The following is a 22,083-nucleotide window of genomic DNA, read 5'->3' as shown; positions in this document are numbered from 1 at the left end:
ACAGAATCTGTGATAACCTTGCTAAATGTTATTGACTTCTGTACTGAAATCCAGGTCTGCCTGAGTATGGGTCTCTGTTCTCTTATGTGTGGCTATCTTGAATTGGTTGTATCATTCCATAAGCTGTGAATTGTTCATGGTATTGTCACCCAAAGCCATCAAATCTTTTGAGCAGTTTTCACTTCAGTATTATTGAGGTTTTGGCGAAATTTGGTGCAATGTTATTGCTTAATTTGTTCTATCTTTTTACAAGCAACTGGAATCTGATGAATGCTCACTATGTGTCCTCACTTATAGTCCAACTGCCAGTGACTGATGCTCCCTGCTGGCAGGGACAAAATCATGATTGCTCGTTGATGTCCCCTACCACATTTCCACTGAATAATATCTCCTGCACTTCACTGGTGTAAGTGGCAAAACAAGGTTCGTTACTTTTTGAGCACAACTCATATACACTCTTAGACAATAAAAATAGCGCATCTCAAAGTAATCATCCAAATGGGACAGAAATCAGTGGATGTGATGTACATGTACAGCCAAACAAATGACTAAAATTTCAGAAAAATTGGATGATTTATTCAAGAGAAAGAGCTTCACAAATTGAGCAAGTCAATAGCACATTGCCCCCCCCCCCCTCCCCCCGGGCTTTATGAAAGCAGTTATTTGGCTTGGCACTGATAGAATTGATAGATGTTCTCCTGAGAAATATGATGCCAAATTCTGTCCAATTGGCTTGTTAAACTGTCAAAATCATGAGGTCATTGGAGGACCCCATAATGCTCCAAGAGTTCTCAGTTTGGGAGATATTTGATGACCTTGCTGGCTGAGGTAGGATTTAATAAGCATGAAGGCAAGCAGTACAAACTCTCAACATGTGCAGGCAGGCATTATATTCCTGAAATGTAAGCCCATGAAGAGCAACAAAACAGGCCATAGACTTTCATCAACATACTAATTTTCTGCAAGGGTGCTGCAGATGACAACAAAAGGGGTACTGTTATGAAACGAAGTGGCACCCCAGGCCATCACTCCTGGCTGCCGAGCCATAAGGTGGGTAACAGTCAAGTTGACATCCCATCGCTATCCAGGCATTTCCAGACATGTCTTTGCTGGTCATAGGAGCTCAGTTCAAAGTGGGACTCATCACTAAAGACAACTCTACTGTATTCAAAGAGATCCCAGGTTGAAGGCATGTTTGGAGACACTCTAGACAGTGGTGGGATACTGTGGTGTCACCACCAGACACCACACTTGCTAGGTGGTAGCCTTTAAATCAGCCACGGTCCTTTAGTATACGTTGGTCCCGCGTGTCGCCACTATCAGTGATTGCAGACCGAGCACCGCCACACGGCAGGTCTAGTCTAGAGAGACTTCCTAGCACTCACCCCAGTTGTACAGCCAACTTTGCTAGCGATGGTTCACTGTTTACATACGCTCTCATTTACAGAGATGACAGTTTAGCATAGCCTTCAGCTATGTCATTTGCTACGACCTAGCAAGGCGCCATATTCAGTTACTATAATTGTTTCAAGAATGTATTCTGAACAGATAATATTGTAAATCATGTACTGTCAAGAGTGATGTTCATCATTAATGGATTAAAGTTAAGTATCAAACTAATTATGTCTGCTTTCTGAATTCTCATTCCTTGTCATGTTCCAGACCTCACATTAGTATAGTTCTTCCCCCTTCACGCAAGCCTGCGTGTGCTAAAACGCGTGCATTTCGGCCTCCACTTGTAACACGGTGTTGGTTCTTCTGCTAACACAAAAGATACCAATCTGATTCTCGCCCACTTTACTGCGTGACAACCAGGAGTGATCATCTGGGGTGCCATTTCTTTTCATAGTAGACCCCTATGGTTGTCATCTGTGGCACCTTTAAGGCACAGCAGTATGTCAACAATACTGTACATCTTGTTTTGTTGCCCTTCATGGCAAGCCATCCTGGGCTATCCAATCCAATGATTTGGAAATGATTTGTGAAGACATACTGTAGTACTTTGTGCATTATGGGCTGCACAGCCATTGTGTTGGTACCACAGGTTCCTCCTAGCCTGCAGATGAATGTCTTTTACCATCTGTGGAAGATGGTGTGTTAAGAGGCTCCGATAATGGTGGGCTTTCAGTGTTCCATCTGTGAAACATGGGCCTATGAACTGATGGTTCATTATCCCACGCCATATATTTGCACTCCATGGATGCTGAGGCTCCACCTGCTGAAGCCAATGGGAACTGTCAATGGACCAAAAGTGCATGTTTCAGCAGTTTATCTGGCCATGATTGGTAAATGTGGTTTCATCACTAAAGAAGATACATTATACATCTGGAATATCATGTCTTAATGCCCATGTACAAAACTTAAAACAATTCTCATAATCATTTGGATGCAGCTCTTGATTAAGAGAGATGTGATAGTGATGGAACCTATGTCAGTGGAGGATACATAGGACACTTGCTTGACTCACACCACTTCCTCATGTGATTGCATGGGAGCTAACGTGCAGATCAATTGCAACAGTAGCAAGAACATTAATTTCCCTCTCTTCTGTCATTACTTGTTGACTTCTATAACATTGTCTAGGTGTTACCTTACCACTTTCATATTAATGGTTGAAGATGTTGATAAATAATTGCCAAGATGGTTGACATCTATTGGGTTATCTTGCCGCATACACCATACAAGATTAACTGTATTCTTCCTATACTTTCCATACACCATGAGTGTGTCACCTTTTTCTGCATTGGTAAATTCCTCTGTCCATTCATGACCTATTGCTTGGACTGTCACACAGTGACTGACTAGCAAGTCAAAATGCACTCAAAGAACACACAAGTACACTGCAACCAAACATAACAATATTATACCTAGCAATTATGAAAGTTGAGAGGCATAAACAAGTGTCGATGTATGAACTTTTCAAAATACGGTATCTCATAAATGACTCGCACTGGACACCTGCAATAAACAATACTGACAATCTAATTTACACTACTTTATATATCCTTATCATCATTTCGTCTTCATCACCAACAAGCAAGTTACCAAAGTGGTTTCAAATAAAAAACACTTGCACTAGGCAATCAAACAACTCCAGATGGGGTCTTACTGTCAATAATACTGTACGATCATCTCTTTCTTTTTTCTTTCTCGTTATTTGTTGTTTATATCCACCAATTTGCATAAATCTTTCACTTCTGTGCCTACTGTATACATGTAAAAAAATAGAAAACTTTGTTAGCAAAAAATTTTATATCTAAAGGGAGAGAATCAGTTCCCTGTTACAAGATATGTTGTAATATATATGCATGGCATCAAATTCCCATTATGCTTTCATTTAACTGTCTTTTGAGAGTATGATACACATTTTTCTCTCTCCCTTATGCAAGACCACTGGAGTTAGAATTTGCATTGTCACTAGCAAAAGCAATTCATTTTGAACTGGTAAGGTAATGGTTTTTCAAAGTATCTTTAGTATAACCGGCAATACTATCTGAAGTTTCATTTGGACATCTTTGTAAGTGAAGTACCTTTGTTTTAATACCACTGTTTTTGTAATGAAAATATAGAATTACAGCTGGGAACATATCCAGTGCACCATGTTTGCTTGCATAGGTCCCCAGGTCAAAGTATGGAACTTTGTATTCATTGTTTTGACAATAATGTATACAGTGTGAGGTGCAGTCATAGATTTATAATGATTTCTGTTTTAATACTTCCACAAGTCAAATTGGGTGCAATCTCAGATTTTTAGAAATAGCTTTTTATTTAATTTGCTGGCATAATCAATCAACTTGTATGAATGGTTGTAAAAAACTGTGTGGTGGCAGGAATGGCATCCAGATCCAGCCACCCTCCAGCATTGTCAATGCCAAATCTGTTATGGTTATCAAATCATGATGAACCTGTGTAGGTACAGGGTGAAGGCAAAAGAAAAAGAAGTCATCATGAAGAACCATGTGGTATGATTTGCCAGTGTGGCTTCTGTGGTTTGAAAATTTTCTAACAACAGCCCTATGTTTTTCAGTCATAAAACTGAGCATGAGCCAGATGTGTAGCTGGTTGCAACCAGTGTCATCCTTTCATGTTTTTCTGTGCTAAGATGTTTTTCCAAATCCACAGTACCTTTAAAGGCAATTCACACTGGCTGTTATGTCATGGTACATCAAAACATCCCACAACGCATTTCAAATTGTTTCACTCACCCTGGTCATCATGTCATGGCACTGTCATGGTTTCTCAGGAACAATGTTTTGACAGCTGCTGTTGTCTTCTGTTGTTGATCACATGACCTCCAAACTCATTTCTTCCCAACACATAGCCATGCTCTTATCCTCAATAATTTTTTTCATTGTGCTTTTATTATGTCGTGGTTTTCATGGTTGATATCAGTTAATAAATAATGCAATTTTGTTACCAAAGCACTGAAAATTTTCTGGATAACTACAACCAAACAGATATCTATCGCTGATATGGATTATGTGAAGCAATTTAATTGGTTCACACAGCTGCCACCTAAACAACTCACTCATGTTCAACAATGGAGTTCTTGCTGCTACTTCTGTTGTAGGATCTCAAAGGTTGGCGAATGGATGCTAATACAGATATGCTATTTTCCTGAAGGCTTCTGATTTTTGCCAGTTTCTACATACCGAGGACTGGAGCAAAACTGATTGACCCTTAGTGTTTTAAATTGTTTCGTAGAATAATAAGTGAAATGAAAAACATGTCTCACCTGTGTGATGCTATTTCATGTGACTTTAATTACTTGTCAAGAAAAGTTTTAAATGAAAGCTATATGTCTTATCTTGAAAAATGACAGTTGATTTTTGTGCAAAATATAACAGAGGTATTGAATGTTCTTTTCTTTCTTTTTTTTTTTTTTTTTTTTTTTTTTTCTTTTTTTTGTAAAGAAGAGGTTAGGGAGATGGTTCTCCTAATATCAAAACAGCTTTCATGACATGTAAAAAATTGCCAGGATATTGTGAATGCAATTTCATCAAATTGAAGATGATAAAAATCTGCTTAAGCTTGAGAGTGCATGAAAGCCAACTACGAAATTTAGCTATATTCACCCCAATTACATAATCAATGCGTTTACTCCACTCACAGAAAGGAAATGTACAGTACAATTATAATAGAAACAAAATTTCAGTAAAGGGGTATTTTCTTACCTCTTAGTAATAGTGCCTGTTTATTTCTAATTAGAAATTTATTCATCATTAATAGTTTATGAGGAATAAATTAAATCTATTCTTTATTATATGTTGTACTGGAACAGTGTGCAATTGTTGCCACAAACAATATTTTAAATCAGTGTAGTTCATTTAAGTAGCATGTTTCAATAATGCTTCATTATTATTAAAAGATAATAAAATTTGTGTATAAAAAATTACAAACAGATAATTTTATGGGTGGCTAGCATCGGCAGTCCTGCCAGGGGCATAGGATCACTTCAGCAAGGCTCTGACTAGCATTTACTTTGTGAGATCTAATTAATGTATATCATCTGGAATTACTTTCATTTTCCTGTGAGGAATAATCAAAATGTGTCTTCTGTACATTTCACATTGCAAGGTCATCCCAGTATCCAATGCGCTAAGGCAACTCAATGCAGATTTCCCACAGAAGTCATATCTTTGAAAAGAACTATTAATTTTCCCACAAAATTTTATCGAATTTTTACATACCTTTGATTTGATAACTAATGTGTGTATTCATGTCTACTCACACTTGCTATTTTAGTAAATACATACATATCTGTCTCACAAAGAATCCAGCAAAAATATTAGTGACCAGTTTTCTTCCATCACACGCTAGAGAAATGGTGACTGATAGAAACAAGTTTTGAAACACGGAAAAAATCTTTCCAGAACTGACCAACATGCAGCCATAATACTGATGTCTAGTTGCTCCAGCTTTCTAAGCAGAGTAACAGCTCTATGATACACTTGTGATAAAAAGTATCCGGAAACCCCCAAAAACATATGTTCTTCATATTAGGTGCAATGTGCTGCCACCTACTGCCAAGTACTCCATATCAGTGACCTCAATATGTATTAGACATCGTTAGAGAGCAGAATGGGGTGCTCCACAGTACTCAAGGACTTCGAATGTGATCAGGTGATTGGGTGTCACTTGTGTCATACATCTGTACACAAGATTTCCTCACTCCTAAACATCCATAGGTCCACTATTTCTGATGTGATAGTGAAGCGGAAATGTGAAGGGACACGTACAGCACAAAAACGTCTGTTGACTGACAGAGACCGCCAAGTGTTGAAGAGGGTCATTATGTTTAATAGGCAGACATCTATCCAGACCACACAGGAATTCCAAACTGTATCAGGATCCACTGCAAGTACTATGACAGTTAGGTGGGAAGTGAGAAAACTTGGATCCCATGGTCAAACGGCTGCTCATAAGCCACACATCACGCTGGTAAATGCCAAGCGACACCTCGCTTGGTGTAAGGAGTGGAAACATTGGACAATTGAACAGTGGAAAAATGTGTAGAGTGACGAATCATGGTAACCAATGTGGTGATCTGATGGCAGGGTGTGGGTATGGCGAATGCCCAGTGAACGTCATCTGCCAGCATGTGTAGTGCCAAAAGCACAATTTGGAGGTGGTGCTGTTATGGTGTGGTCATGTTTTTCATGGAGGGAGCTTGCACCCCTTGTTGTTTTGCATGGAACTATCACAGCACAGGCTTACAGTGATGTTTTAAACACCTTCTTGCTTCCCATTGTTGATGAGCAATTTGCATATGGCGATTGCATCTTTCAACATGATCAAGCACCTGCTGATAATGCACGGCCTGTGGCAGAGTGGTTACATGACAATAACATCCCTGCAATGGACTGGCTCCTACAGAACACCTTTGGGGTGTTTTGGAATGCCGACTTCATCCCAGGCCTCATCGACCGACATCGATACCTCTCCTCAGTGCAGCACTCCGTGAAGAATGGGCTGCCATTCCCCAAGAGACCTGCCAGCACCTGAGTGAAAGTATGCCTGTGAGAGTAGAAACTGTCATCAAGGCTAAGGGTGGGCCAACACCATACTGAATTCTGGCACTACCAATGGAGGGTGCCAGGAACTTGTAAGTCATTTTCAGCCAGGTGTCCAGATACTTTTGATCACATAGTGTATGCTCTTGGATTTTGGCTAACATCTACAGAAAATGCAGAAAGAGCTGCTGTTATTGCTTCCCAAGAGTATCATAGAGCATGGCAGGATTCATGAGGATGATGGTGATGTTTGGTTTGTGGGGCACTCAACTGCATGGTCATCAACACCTGTACAAAGTCCCAGTATTTTCACAGTCCAATTTTTTTCACTGTCCAATCTATACATTGTCACGACTGATGAGGGTGATGATGAAATGATGAGGACAACAGAAACACCCAGTCCCCAGGCAGAGAAAAACCCCAACCCGAGTGGGAATCGAACCTGGGACCTCTTGCTCCAGAGGTAGCAACGCTAGCCACTAGACCATGAGCTCTGGGCAGATTCATGAGGAGCAGACCATCTCACTGCCAGTGGCAGCTGGTGATATCTGAAGCTGGATCTTATACCAAAATTTCAGTGGTGAATTTTTATATGAGACTCTTACAATGAAGAAAATTTTTTATCTCAGCACTTGCCTTCCTGACATTCATTATGATGCAAACACCTCCTGTATGAATGGCACCAAATTCACTTTTTTAAATCCAGTTTACAGGCCTGCAAAAAGTTAGATATATCAATGACAGAAAAAGATCTGTGGCAGAGAGCACGCTATGGCTATCTAAAAAACTGTTAATGTTATCTAATGACCTACGTTCCTCATAGAACTGAAATACCATACATTTGTCATTTAAAAGACTGGAAATAGAGACAAATTATATGTTATAAGTACACTTATTCTTAGTTCACTTGTATTGAAAATTGGCCTCCTGTCTTCTATTGATGCAAACTTTCAGTCACCCCTACCGAAGTCTGCAATCTCCAGCACAAGATTTCTTTCAATGGGAAACATTGAAAAGGCTGACAGAGTTGCGTGAGAATGATTTTATTCTTTTCAAAGTTGAAAAGCACCTTTGTGCTACAGCTGACATAATGGAAATTGTGAGGGTGAGCTTCAACAGTTTAGAGCACTCAGTAAATATTTTCCATAGGTTATTGGTTGTTGTAAACTTCAATAGACTAGCAGCCCCAGACAATGACCTAAATTCCTGCACTAGGTAGATAGAAGATAGTTCATTATGTACTTTCAGCTTAGCCAAAAATGTATACACTGAACACACTTCCCTAAGATATCTTTAGGAAATCTAGAACAGTACAGGGGAAATTTTCTGGAAGAAACACTGATGATGCTAACTGATGACCTGAGCAACTAGACCCTTCTTTACCTTCAGAAATTATCACATCATACACTTCCTTTGCTTCTCTTTTGCACTCAGTCTTGTCCAAGTTCCTTTTCTTCACCGAATAATCAGTGGATTAATTACACTGATGACATCAATTTCTTCTTGGATCCTGATAATATGTTTTTCAAATGCTCAAATCGTCTTATGGGCAGAGCACACATTAGTGTCTCTATGCTATAGCTAACTGAAAAGAAATTTGACTAATGGCATAACTTAACTGAGGATTTCCAAGCAATAATTAAAGCTACAGCTTGGATGAACTTTTTTATGACCAAGACCCTGGAGAATTGTAATTTCACTCATTATAGAGTCACAATAAGTAATTCATGCTTGAAATAAAGTCTTCCTCACAACGAAGAACTGTGTTTATGGACTGAGATTGAAAGTTCCATTGAGCAGGAAAGATCGAGGAAAATGCTTTCTCACAGCTTCGTCAAGGATTGCAGTCCACTGTGAGCTGTTTTAGAAGAATGCACATATTCCATGTAACCCCCCCCCCCCCCAAAAAAAAACCATTGTTATTGACTGATGCCACCATGCTCATTATAAGATTAACTTGATGAGTGTAGCAGTGCACATCTTCTGCATTAAGATACATTTTTTTTCACAATAGCTTGTACCCCACTAGATAAACAAGCCATAAAGGGTGTCCCTTAATAAGTCTGTGCAATTGATTTTTAGGGAGTCTCATTTACTTTTTGCTTGTCTTATTTTTCTTGCAAACTCACAGCTAACATCTGCACGTCTTGTTTGGAACATGACAGGAAACTCCAGAAAATTTCTATTGCTTTACCTCTTAATACATAATGGTATGCAATACCCATCTGAAATACATTTTATATATCACCAATTTTATCTGCTGTTATGGCTGAAAGTTGTGTTTTTCTTATTTGCTTTGAAATTTCTTCTTGGCATACCTCCAACATAATTGGGAGAAGTTCGTTTTGAATTGTTTTGGATGTTTCTTTGAAATCAGTTGCCTCATTTAAATTATTTTTTAGTGTTGCAGCCAGTTAGCACTAAAATTAATCAGTCTTCTGAAAACATCAGGGTTTGACAATGATACAGTTTCATGATTATCCCTTAACGCCAACTCAACATAACCCCAGAAATGACTACAATTCATCAAAATATTTCGCAATTTTCCTTCTGTACTCACTATCCTGTTGTTTAGCTATGTTTAAAGTTCCAAAAAGTGCTGGTCTTAAACAATTTTGTATATAAAAGCTGAAGATTCGTGCTTCTTCCCTTTGGTACTCAGATGATTTATCCATAACTTCCACTTTCATCCAAGATTGTTCCCTACCAAACAACAGGCATGGGAAGGAGAATAGCACATTTTTAACTTCACAGTCACATAACGAATCACTGTTTTTATAAATATTCATTTGGAATACTCTCTTAAACTGTTGATTTCCAGTATTAATATTTTGCACAGTATTGAAAACTGGTAACAGTCATCCTAGTCTCTTTACAGCAAGCTTCTCCTCGCCATAAAGGTGGAGAAAGTCTGTAACTTGTAAATTATTTACACTATTCATTTTCACTCACACTCCACAACCTAGAAGCTAAGTGATGTGATGAAAAATATTATTTAAAGGCAAGAAAACATTTTATTGGCTTTGTAATTACACCCTGGATACGAAAAAAAAAACACATTTACTGAAAGAAAACACAGAAGTTATATACAAGCCAAGAATAAAGATATTGACAGCAGAGTCATGGAGCAGCACATAAATATAGACGTCAAGGAATTTTTTCTTTTCTTTTAACACTTCCTCCAAAAGAAAAAAATCATGAAATTATTGCTCTGTCTCTTGCATGCCAATTTCTGAACATAGAAAATTAAATCGAACTCGTTCAAGGGGTTTCGCCAAAATATCAGCCAACTGGTTGTGTCCATCAATGTGTTCCAAGAAAATCTCACCGTTCAGATATCTTTCACGAACATAGAAATGTCGGACCTCTATATATGTTTAGAACGTCGATGATATTCTGGATTTTTTGCCAACTTCAATGCACTAGCATTGTCAATGTAAAGAACTGGAGGCTGCCCCAACATTTCCACTAATTCTGATAGCAGACGACGTAACCAAACTAACTCTTTCGCTCCTTCACTAGCTGCAATTATTTCCGCTTCGGTTGTGGATGTGGCCACTACTTTCTACAACTGACTTGTCCATGACACTGCACCACCTGAGTGCTTCGCAAGAATTCCAGTTGTTGAGTGCCTTGTCCGGTTATCACCTGCGAAATCTGCATCAGCGTAAATCTTCAACTCTTCTTTTTTATTATATACAATTCCAAAATTTAAGGTCCCTTTCAAATACCGGAAAATGCGCTTTACTCTATTCCAGTCTTCAGTGGTTGCTTTCTCCATAGCTCGAGCAGCTTTATTGACTGCAAAAGTGATGTCTGGACGAGTTACTGTTGAAAGGTACTTGAGACAACCAATTGCTTCACCGTAGGGTACAGATGACGAAACTTCTTCGTTTTGATTGTTGTCCTCACGTCCAATAGGAGTAGAGATTGTATTGCATTCTGTCATTCGAAATCTTTTCAGAATTTCTTCTGTGTATTTCTCTTGACTTATCATTATTGCTCCATCTTCATATTGCTTTATTTTTATGCCAAGAAAATTGTCCAGACTGACAGTTGTTATTTCGAATTCATGTTGTAAAACATCAATAAAAACAGCAATTTCTTTCTTGTTACTGCCGACAATCAGGCCATCATCAATGTAGAATGCCACATAAAGGCTATTTCCATTTTGTCTACGATAAAATAGGCATGGATCTGCATCACTGTTTGAAAAACCAGCTTTCTTCATGAACTCAACAAAACGTTTGTTCCAGCAACGTGGTGCTTGCTTCAACCCATAAAGACTCTTTTTTAAGAAACACACTCGACCTGTACCATCTTCGAAACCTTCTGGTAACAACCAGATACTTCATCTTCAAGTATTCCATTCAAAAAAGCTGTCTTTACATCGAATTGTTCTAGCAGCATTTTCTTTGAAGCAGCTACAGCCAACAGAGTTCGTATGGTGTCATAACGTGCCTCAGGGCTAAAGGCATCATCATAATCAATTCCTGCTTTCTGAATAAAGCCTTTTGCAACCAATATGGCTTTAAGGCGAGTACCTCCATTGACTACGATCTATCGCCGTAGAACCCAGCGGTTTTGCAATACTTTTGCATTCTTCGGACGGTCAACCAGCACCCAGGTATTGTTTTTCTTTAGTGACTGAAGTTCTTCACTAATAGCTTGCATCCATTCTTCCTTCTCGTTTGACTGCAATATTTCTGAAAAACAGTTTGGATCTTTGTATTCAAGTGCATCAACTTTTGTTGCCATACAAAATTCACCACTTTCCATCCAGGTTGGTTTTCTTCGTTGTCTTTTATTCTTCTGTTTCTCTTCATTAGAAGATTCAGCAGCTTCTGCTTTTAGAAATTTTGTTAATTCTTTATTTTCATCAGATTCACTTGACTCTTGACTTTCTCTAGAATCGAGAGTGCCAATTTTTTCTTGAGTTTGGCTTCCTCCAGAAGTGTACAGCCTAGGAGATTTACATTGGCCATCTTTAGATGAATTCGGATCATTAAATTCTTCCTGAGGGACTTCAAATTCAACATGATCACTATGTAAATCACAAACAACTTCTGGCTTAAATTTCACATCGTGACTCAACACCACTTTTCTTTTAGATGGAATCCAAACTCTAAACCCATCTTTGTCATTAACATATCCAACAAGTCGTCCAAAAACTGCCTTATCATAAAACTTGGAACGGAATTGTTTGTTAATGTGAACATAGCAGCCTGTGCCAAAAATTCTGAGATGATCAAGTTGTCCTACTGGTCGATTAAACCATAGTTCATAAGGGTTTCATTTTCAACTGAAGATTTTCCAGTATGATTTATTAGGTAGACTGCTGTGTTACATACCTCTGCCCACAACCCTTTAGGTAATTTACTCGGATTTAGCATTGACCCGGCAGCTTCAACAATGGTCCTATTTTCCCGTTCAGCCACACCATTTTGGTCAGGAGTGTAAGGAGGAGGAATCAGTAGCTCTATTCTCCTGTCTGCAAGCAGTTCCCTGACATTCTTATTGTTAAATTCTTTGCCACCATCACATCTAAATTGTTTGACAACATGTCCATTTGTTCGTGCTTCATTTAAAAACTGCTTAAGCACAGTACACACTTCACTTTTGTGTCTTAAAAAGAAAATTCGACAAAATTTACTAAAATCGTCTTTGAAACACATAATAATGCTTGCCTCCAAAAGATTTCGAGCTCATTGGTCCATTGACATCCGCGTGGATTAATTCACCAGCACTGGTAGCGCGTATTGTTCGTGTTTTGAATGGCAGCCTATGCATCTTTCCAACCACACAGCCGTCACAAAATTCACTCTTGGCATCTTCCACATTAATGTTCATTCCTTTTAAAATATTCTTCACATATTGTTTATTTTGATGACCAAACCTTTCATGGTACACTTGCAATATTTCGGATGAAGTCATCAAGTTCACACGATTCATTTTTGCATTTCTAACAACACGCATGTTCAACACATAAAGTCCATTTTTCACATAACCTGTCATAACAATATTGCCACTGACTTGTTTTCGAACACAGACATTATTATAACTAAAATTAGTACTGTAGCCTCTGCAGGCAATGGCTCTCACAGAGAACAAATTAGCACTTGCATCAGGGATGTACAAAACATTGTCCATTCTAGCATTGTACCATTTATTGTTTCGTCGATGTTGGATGTAAACTGTTCCTCGACCGTACGCACACATTTTGACATCTTGTTTTCCCAATGAAATCACTTGAGGAACATCAAATTCACTATACGAAACAAAATACTGTTTGTTGGGAGTGATATGATTTGTGGTGCCACTGTCAAATACCGTTTATTTGGGTCACTGTGATTACTGGTACACACACCCATAGCGTATGAAGTAAATGCAGCGTGTTCACTTTCTCGCTTCTTCTCTTTTCTTTTATTGCTGTCACGAGTGTTCTGTGGACACTCTGCTGCCCAGTGACCTAATTGTTTGCATATATTACACGGAAACTTCTGTTTTAATTGTGACTTCGTCATCTTTACTTGCTGATTACTTGTTTGCCGTTTTCTTGTTTTAGAAACGACAAAAGCTGCACTTCCATTAATGTCTTGTTCACGCAGTTTAATAGTACACAGTTTTTCAATCAATAAATTCAAGCTTTGCTTTTCTGTCGGTATCGTATCCCAGAGATCCTTAAAATTGTCATAGTCTTTTCCCAGTGTAGACAAAATCCGCCCATTTAAGATTCTTTCAGATAGCGTATTTTCTTCATGTTTTGCTAATTCATCGTTCAGGTCCACAAATAACTTTTGCAGTTTGGCCACATGTGCACTAATATCTTTCATTTCATCACGTTTGTTGTGGGTTGGCAAGAGAGCCAACCCGGTACTACTAGAGGAAGCCGAAAGGCACGCGTTTTAGCTCACGCAGGCTGGCGTGAGGTCTGGAACAGGACAAGGGAATTAGACTTTAGCAAAAAACGTACATAGCTGCTGGAATATTTAACTTTAATCCATAAATGGTGAACATCGCTCTTGACGGTACATGTTTTACAGCATCAATAGTAACTGGTAATGGCGCCTTGCTAGGTCGTAGCAAATGATGTAGCTGAAGGCTATGCTAACTATCATCTCGGCAAATGAGAGTGTAATTTGTCAGTGAACCATTGCTAGCAAAGTCGGTTGTACCACTGGGACGAGTGCTAGGAAGTCTCTCTAGACCTGCCGTGTGGCGGCGCTCGGTCTGCAATCACTGATAGTGGCGACACGCGGGTCCGACCTATACTAACGGACCGTGGCCGACTTAAAGGCTACCACCTAGCAAGTGTGGTGTCTGGCGGTAACACCACAACGTTTAACACGGAAAAATGTTTCAATCAACATATTCAAACGCTGAGTACTGCTACGTTCAAATCGGGCACGTAATTTGTCCCAGATTTATTTTGCATTCTTGCACGTTAAGACGAGTTCTGCAACAGGTTTACTTAGTGCACTTGCTATGACTTGCTGCCTTTGCATCGTCCTTGTGCCATTCCACATACGCTTCTTTTTGTGCACTTGTCACATCTTGCGGCAACTCTACACGTTCACGTGTACTGTTAATAATATCTTCTAGTCCATATGAACGCAGCACCATAGAAATATGCCATTCCCATTTGGCCCAGTCATTAGGTCCTTCAAGCTTATCAATGCTGACCTTATAATCGCCGCTAGCAGTCATGTTTCTTTACAGACATAGGTTCATTTCAAATACTGTTTTAATTAAACTATGTTGTTTGCCTTTACACGTGTACTGGGCCCATAACCTGATGAAAAATATTATTTAAAGGCAAGAAAACATTTTATTAGCTTTGTAATTACGCCCTGGATACGAAAAAAAACCACATCTACTGAAAGAAAACACAGAAGTTACATACAAGCCAAGAATAAAGATATTGACAGCAGAGTCATGGAGCAGCACATAAATATAGACGTCAAGGAATTTTTTCTTTTCTTTTAACATGATGAACTAGTTGTCACTGTCCAAAATGTATCAAATACAACAATGAATAGAAAACTGCCATATCAAGAACCAAAACTCTGTCACCTTGTAACACCACCACATCTAAACACAAGGATCTTAGAAATAATATTCATACTCATGATAAACATAAACACTCTGGCTGCAATAACACCAAAAATTGCAGTATTCTAGCCACTTTCCCAACTATCACAATGTTAGCATCAAATCTGAGCTCTATTTACAATTGACAGAAAATATAAAACGCAGTCATGCTGATGAGAAAACATTTCCTTTAAATTTCTACCCTCAAATTGCATCTGTGAATGAAACATAATTATTATTATTGCTGCTGAAATATCAATATTGGTGTATCTTGTGTGGTGGAATGGTGTACCCTAATACCTTGGATAACAAATTAACGTTGTAAAAGGTGGAAGAAATTTCCTCATTATTATGGTGCTACCTAAAATTAATTATGTGAAAGGTGGGAGAAGTGTCCTCCATAGAATGGTGCTACCTACCTGGAACTGTTTTCGTCAGGGAGTTTGCACATCAATTGTAACACCCTGAGATGAGCACGCTACCTGGTGTTACAAGCAGGGCTTGACTTCCCCTGCTCGTAGTCCAATGGGCTGTTCTGTCTGCCAGAAAGCTGCCGTATTAGTACAAACTGCTTGAGTTTGCTTCGAGCCTGGCATTATTTTCAGGTTCATTATAAGGCAGGGCATTGGACAACCAGAGGTAGTTGATTGCAACATATTTAATGGTATACATTAGATGTCCTAAACAAGCTAACAAATTTTTGATGATAGCATTTTCTTTGTCCTTTTCCTCGTTCAAACTTTCCTTCAAATATTTCCACTATTCATAACTTTCAGAAAAAAGGGTTAGAGCACTTGGAGGAAACCAAAAACCGATTCTGCCTCAAAACAAATCCACAAAATAAAGCTAAGTGACATTACTAATAAATTGTAAACTGAATTTAAAAATAAAAGGAATGTATTGGCAAACAAACCTTTTCATAGGATTCTAGCTGATAACATTTAGCAAATGTCTGTAACATGACATCCAATCAGCCAAAGGAGTGACTCTCTTAACTGTTCACTTGCACTCCTGTGTAGTTCCTTGACACATTAAATGCACTGTCAAATGACTGTCTTCGACAAAACCAAATGTCAGTTGCTGTACAGTCCTCAGCTCTGGTGAAAGTACCTGTAGAATTGGCAATTTGTGACAGTAATTGCTGTCTGTAGTGGGATATCTTTGCATGCTGATAAGTGAATATTTATTTTCACTACTGTGTAGTTTCGTTGAATGCTGCTTTTGCTTATGAGCTGATGGCCCACAACTAATTCCAGCCACATAGTCCCTTGTTTCCTCTTCTGCAGCTTGCAACTCTTCTATTTTTCTTCACCATCCATAGCACAAGTGTTGATGGAATCTAGCTTCCTTGGTGTGATTAGCTGTCAGAAATGGCTCACTTTAGGTCAGCATACTGCTCAAGCAGAATGACGGCGTGATGACTTGTACAGTCATAGCTGTCTGGCTAATTTCTTCCTACTCATCTGCTACAGCTGACAAGAAAATAGTCCTCCTTCTTGTATTGTTGAGCAACCTCAAATCCCTAGATTCATTCCCAACCACAGTATTGGTGTTTTTAATTTATAAAATCTCAGTATGTGATGTGTCACATGTGAGAACTTGTATTACTGCAGCTTCCAGGAGATGGGCGAGCAAGATATACCCGCCATGTTGGATGTGATGTTCGCAACTACTGCTGCACGGCGCACCTCTGTTGTGTGCCACTCTGCCGGCTGCACTGCGCTGCTGGCCATGTTGGCACTGCCGACAAGCCGTCACTCCCGTGCCATCCGAATGGCAGCAATGCTAGCGCCTGCATACATACCTCATCGTTCGATTTTCTCCAACATCTTGACACCAGGGTTAGTGGTATGTAGAGGTTTTTACTTTGATTCCTTCTCCTAATTACCCAATGATTACTTTGTTCTGCAGGAACTTTTTACATCTATGACTGTTAGAGAAGATCAACGACAAATAAATGGCACGCTCATTCACAGGAATACACTTTTACTGTTGAGCAATGCATTCCAAAGTCTGTGGTCAATTCCCCAAAACGTTTTTACAGTTTAAGTCATATTTCCACATTACAAGGGGCATTCAATAAAAAATGCAACACATTTTTATCCTGAAAGCAGGATGGTTTTTTTTCAGGATTCTGTTACACCATATTATTCCTCACTCTCCTGGCTACAAAACCCTATTTTTTAACATAATCTCTTTTCAATGCAGTGTCTTTACATCTCTTACTGGGAGGGTCTTTGTGCCAGCAATGTTTGACTTTTGAGCCAAACCTTGCTGCATCAGCAACCTCCCAATTATCCATGTACTGTTTCTGTGGAATGCATCCTTCATTGGACCAAAGAGATGGAAGTTGGAAGGTGCAAGATCCAGGCTGCAGAGCAGATGAGAAAGACAGTCCAATGGTGTTTTGTGAGCTCCTCTTGAGAGTGCAGGCTTGTGTGAGGCCTTACATCATTCATGGAGAAGGAGAAGTTTTTTTGCATTTTTGTGGTGACTAACATACTGAAGTCATTGCTTCCTGAGGGTAGCACAATGAATGTCAGAGTTGATTATTGTACCATGAGGGAGGGCATTGTCATGATTTTACCAGCCGAGGGTTTGGCATTGAACTTTTTTTCGGAGGAAAGGTGGTGTCGCACCACTCTATGGATTACCATTTTATTTCTAGTTTGAAGTAATGAACCCACGTTACATTGCTTGTGATGATATTTGACAAAAAATTGTTATGATCAGCCTCATAATGTGCAAGCAATTCCACACAGGTGGTCCCTTACTGCTCTTTATGGTTTTCTGTTAGACAACAAGGAATCCAGAGGGCACACACCCTTGAGTACCCCATTTAATGGACAAATGTGTCAGTACTAATGATAGCAACATCCAGTTGGGCAGAGAAGTGTTTAATTTTGATCTGATGATCACCTCGAATGAGAGTATCAGCACATTCAAACATTGCAGGAGTCCCAGGTGTGTGTGGCTCACCAGCATACAGGAGATCAGACAGGTTTGCGTTACCTTGTGGTCATGATGACAGACACCTCGCCCTGTGACTCACCATGCTTTTGTTCACTGTCAGGTTTCTGAAGACAGCTATGAGTATCTGTGTTGCTCTGGTTTTCCTCCAAAAGAAACTCAATGACAGCTATCTGCCTGGAACTCACCTCTGTTGCAGGCACCATTCTGAAGACTACATACACCACTGCCACCTGCCAGAACTTCATGAAACTATAGGGGCTAAAGTGGGAATATTACACAATATCACAAGAAAAATTCCACATTTTTTCAGCCAAAACTGGCCAAGAAAACAAATGTGTTGCATTACTTATTGAATACCCCTCCCTGGAACAAATACTTGGTCCACTCTCATTCCTAACCTATGTTAGTGATCCTCCAGCGGCTTTAGAAGGCAGTAAAATGAGTAATATTTTCTGATAACATAAAGAAACCAATCAAGTATCCAAACTCAACCTTAGTAGACACATCCCACATGATAGCTGAACAGGTTCACATCTGGTCCACAGTTTACAGTTTGTCTTAATCTCACACTCATATTATTAGACTACAAAAAGGCAAAAACAATATGTTTAGAACCAAAAGTAGATATTGTTATACACTAAGTGAAACACCCTTTATAAAATCCATTAGGGTCCTGTTGTGTAACAAGTTAAAATGGAGTCAAACACAGATAAACTAATAAAATAGTTCAGCATGTCTTTCCCTCTAAAAGTATCTATCATCATGTTGGTCTAAAGACAAGTGTGTTGGCATAAAATGCATATTTTCAACCTCTGTTGCTTTATGGAATTATCTTCTGGGACAGCACACCTAAAGTAAGTAAAATTGTGATTTTTATGCACTGCTTTCAGTGCAGAGTAGACTGAATCTACACTTATAATTGAAGTACACTTTTATTACACATAACTCAGAACAAAGTAACAGGAAGCACGTATAGGTAAATATCATGGCCACTGACTTAGAGTCAAAAAAGGTACCTCAAATAATGGGTGGCTATCAATGGTGTAGCTGTTGACAGTCTCCACAGAGACCCACCTACCCCAGGAAGCTTTCTCATGGAAAGCAATGACTCAATGCTGATGAATGAGATGATGCAGTCTCGTACCCAGCATGGTGGGTGAAGTGGGCAACCCACGTGGGACAAGGGAATCAGCTGATCCTGAGGGGGAGAGTGTTGTTGGTTGAGTGGAATGGATAATTGAAGCAGCTGATGACAACAACATCTCTGCATCCATCAAGCTGGTAGGAACTGGAGGGGAGGGGGAGTTGGCATACGGTAGATGGTCGAATCGTTGAGGGAGCATGACAGTGTGTAAAGCATGAATAGAGTGCTATTATGTAGCTGTAGGAAGAGATACTCTATGTAAGGTGGCGAAATGTTGACACTGAAAGTGACAGTGCTGGAAGGGGTGGTGGCAGTGACATAATAGAAGGCACTAGAGGAGTAAGTACTTCACTTGTGGCACTTGTACTAGAGGGCACACACAGAGTTTGGAGCTGTAGAAACCTCAACACTTGGAGAGCACTGAGATGGGGGGGGGGGGGGGGGGGGAGGCGGCACATGCAGCACTTTAAGCATGGCTGCACATGAACAGTTTCACCATTTTGGAAAAGCTTTTACCCTTAGCCCAAAGAAAAATGATAAACTGCCCAGTTTCTGCATTACAACACTGCACTGTTTTTCACATCCCCCAGACTGCTAGTGCTGCCACCTGCTGTCTGCGACTGGCTATTGCATGCTGATACTGAACATAGGTGATGGTCCCATTAATGTGACTGGACCGTGTATAATGATTACTAGGCCACATAAAGTGTTTTCTTGTATATTTAGTTATGATAATTAGTAGTGTGCTAAACTAGGGTGTTTTGTGCATTTTTCTTTCCATGTACAATGACGGAGGGTGACCACCTCCAAGGATACTGATGTAAGTGATGGGTCATGGGACAGGCATGGGTCAAGTTATAGCAAGTAACTGAGTGGAGTGTCTGTGATTAGTGAGTAGTGAAGTAACTGAAAGATGTAAATTCCTTCCTTCTGTGTTTCTTTCCCTTGCTTTCAGAGGTAGCAAATAATTACCAATGAAACATGTTCTTATTATATGATATATGAATCTGTTCTTGGATTCTATATTTGGAACAGTTTGTTGTTCTTTGTAATTTATTTGTGTGGTATGAATAAACTTTTAATGGTGACCAGTTTTAGCATATATTTCATTTACACGTGTTATAATTTGAACTCATATTTTATGAAAATTGTACATTCTCTATTTGTCTGTGATTAACATTGAAAGTTAAGCATATAACTGCTTATACACTGCATTATATACTCAGCTATTCCGACCACCGCCGAAGATGAAAGAGCTGCTGGGCTCAGCTAAAGACCCACTCAAACTAAACACACCTGGTATATACAGCATTGCCTGCGAATGTGGTGTGCAGTACATTGGTCAAACGCTGCGCTGCATCTCTAAAAGGTGCGAGGAACACATCAGGCATGTTTGACTTGGACAGATAGAGAAATCTGCCATAGCTGAACATAGCATCAAAGAAAACCACACCTTTGATTTCGAAAACACCGGAGTGCTGTGCCGAGCCGGGAGCTATTGGGATAGCGTCATTAAAGAATCAATAGAAATACGGGTCCACGAGAAGCTTGTGAAAGGGATGAAGGCTATCAACTGAGCGTGGCCTGGAGTCCAGCATTAGCCGCAATACGCCAGGAATGAAACAAGAACCGTCCAGCTCACGAGATGCGATCAGAATGCTCTGACGGAGACACGAACGGCGCACCCACTTCCCCCTCCACCCCGCCCGCCGGCTCCTCTGGACCCAGCCTCCCGCGGCCAGGTGGTGGGGGGCACACCGCAGGTATAAAGGGACCAGCATCCGCAAAGTCTTGGCACTTCGCCAGAAGATGATGAGCATGTCACTCGTCGAAACGTCGCAGTTTGAAGACACCGCCACCCGGCTAGAAGCCCGAGAACTCTTCGCCAGCTGTATACGTCAAGAAAGCATACATTCACATTTAGCACTATAGTTCATTACATGCAAAAACCTATCAGCTAATCAGCATAAGTCCATAAAGTGGCCTACACCATTTGAAAATTAAGCATTCTCACTCACTTGTAAAATATTTTACATTACCTAAAACTAATTTCTTCCAGAATAATTACATCTGAAGTTCTGAGCCATTACCATTTTCCCTCATAGATTTTGTCGAAACCACTGTTAGATCCCAGAATCTGGTTACTTACTTATGCTGTCTGAATTTATCTGTACAGTTTGACATACAGTGTTAATTAATTACCTTAACATTTTATGGTGCCTACTCATGTGAATGAGGGGAATGCCAATGCAGAAGAAAAATAATGTCAATGTATTTTTCTAAATTTATAACCAGCAAATTTTCTGTAATCTAAAATCCATTGAGTCTTACAGTCCATCAAAAATAGTGAATTACAAGCTAGCTATTTTTCAAAGTATTATGAAGTTTACAAAAATATCAGATTGTTCTTACACCCTTCTATAAGTAGTTGGTTACCACCCAGAATATTCAGTTTGCAGTTCGAAAGTAAATGAGTAATAGCTGTGTTGGATGCACATTCTTCATGTGATGCCACTGTAATTATGTGTACTCTGTATTTGAGAATACACACTCTGCTCACCCCAAAACAAGTGAAATCTAATGTTTAATTATTTTTGAGTGATATTCTTTTTCATGTGTGTTGTGACTGTCAGTAGCATGCAATGTTATTGTCACTGAAAGTAGCTATTGTTGGATTCAGTGCTTCATGTTAATTATCAATTCACCTAAATGAATCATCAAAGTATAATGGTACTTAATAAATTGCTAAAGGACTGTGCTAAATTTGAGTTCTGAGAACAAGTTACTTCCCATTGCAATGGCACATGCTGTACTATAGACTTTTGCTATTTACGTCTTGTAGTGTAAAAAATGGTCACCGTT

General features: G+C 39.4%; 1 protein-coding gene across 3 annotated transcripts in view; it reads left to right on the top strand.

Annotated features, from left to right (window-relative positions):
• The window catches only part of LOC126195219 (lipase 1-like), a 226,308-nt gene that overhangs the window by 131,792 nt on the left and 72,433 nt on the right, over positions 1-22,083 (top strand). For all 3 annotated transcript variants that reach the window (XM_049933738.1, XM_049933739.1, XM_049933737.1), the window contains exon 4: positions 16,718-16,952. In XM_049933738.1, coding sequence (XP_049789695.1) covers positions 16,718-16,952 — 235 coding nt within the window. The remainder of the gene's footprint in view (positions 1-16,717; positions 16,953-22,083) is intronic.

This window comes from Schistocerca nitens, chromosome 7 (assembly GCF_023898315.1).
Source record: "Schistocerca nitens isolate TAMUIC-IGC-003100 chromosome 7, iqSchNite1.1, whole genome shotgun sequence".
Taxonomy (NCBI): Eukaryota; Metazoa; Arthropoda; class Insecta; order Orthoptera; family Acrididae; genus Schistocerca; species Schistocerca nitens.
This window is presented reverse-complemented; position numbering and strand designations above follow the sequence as displayed.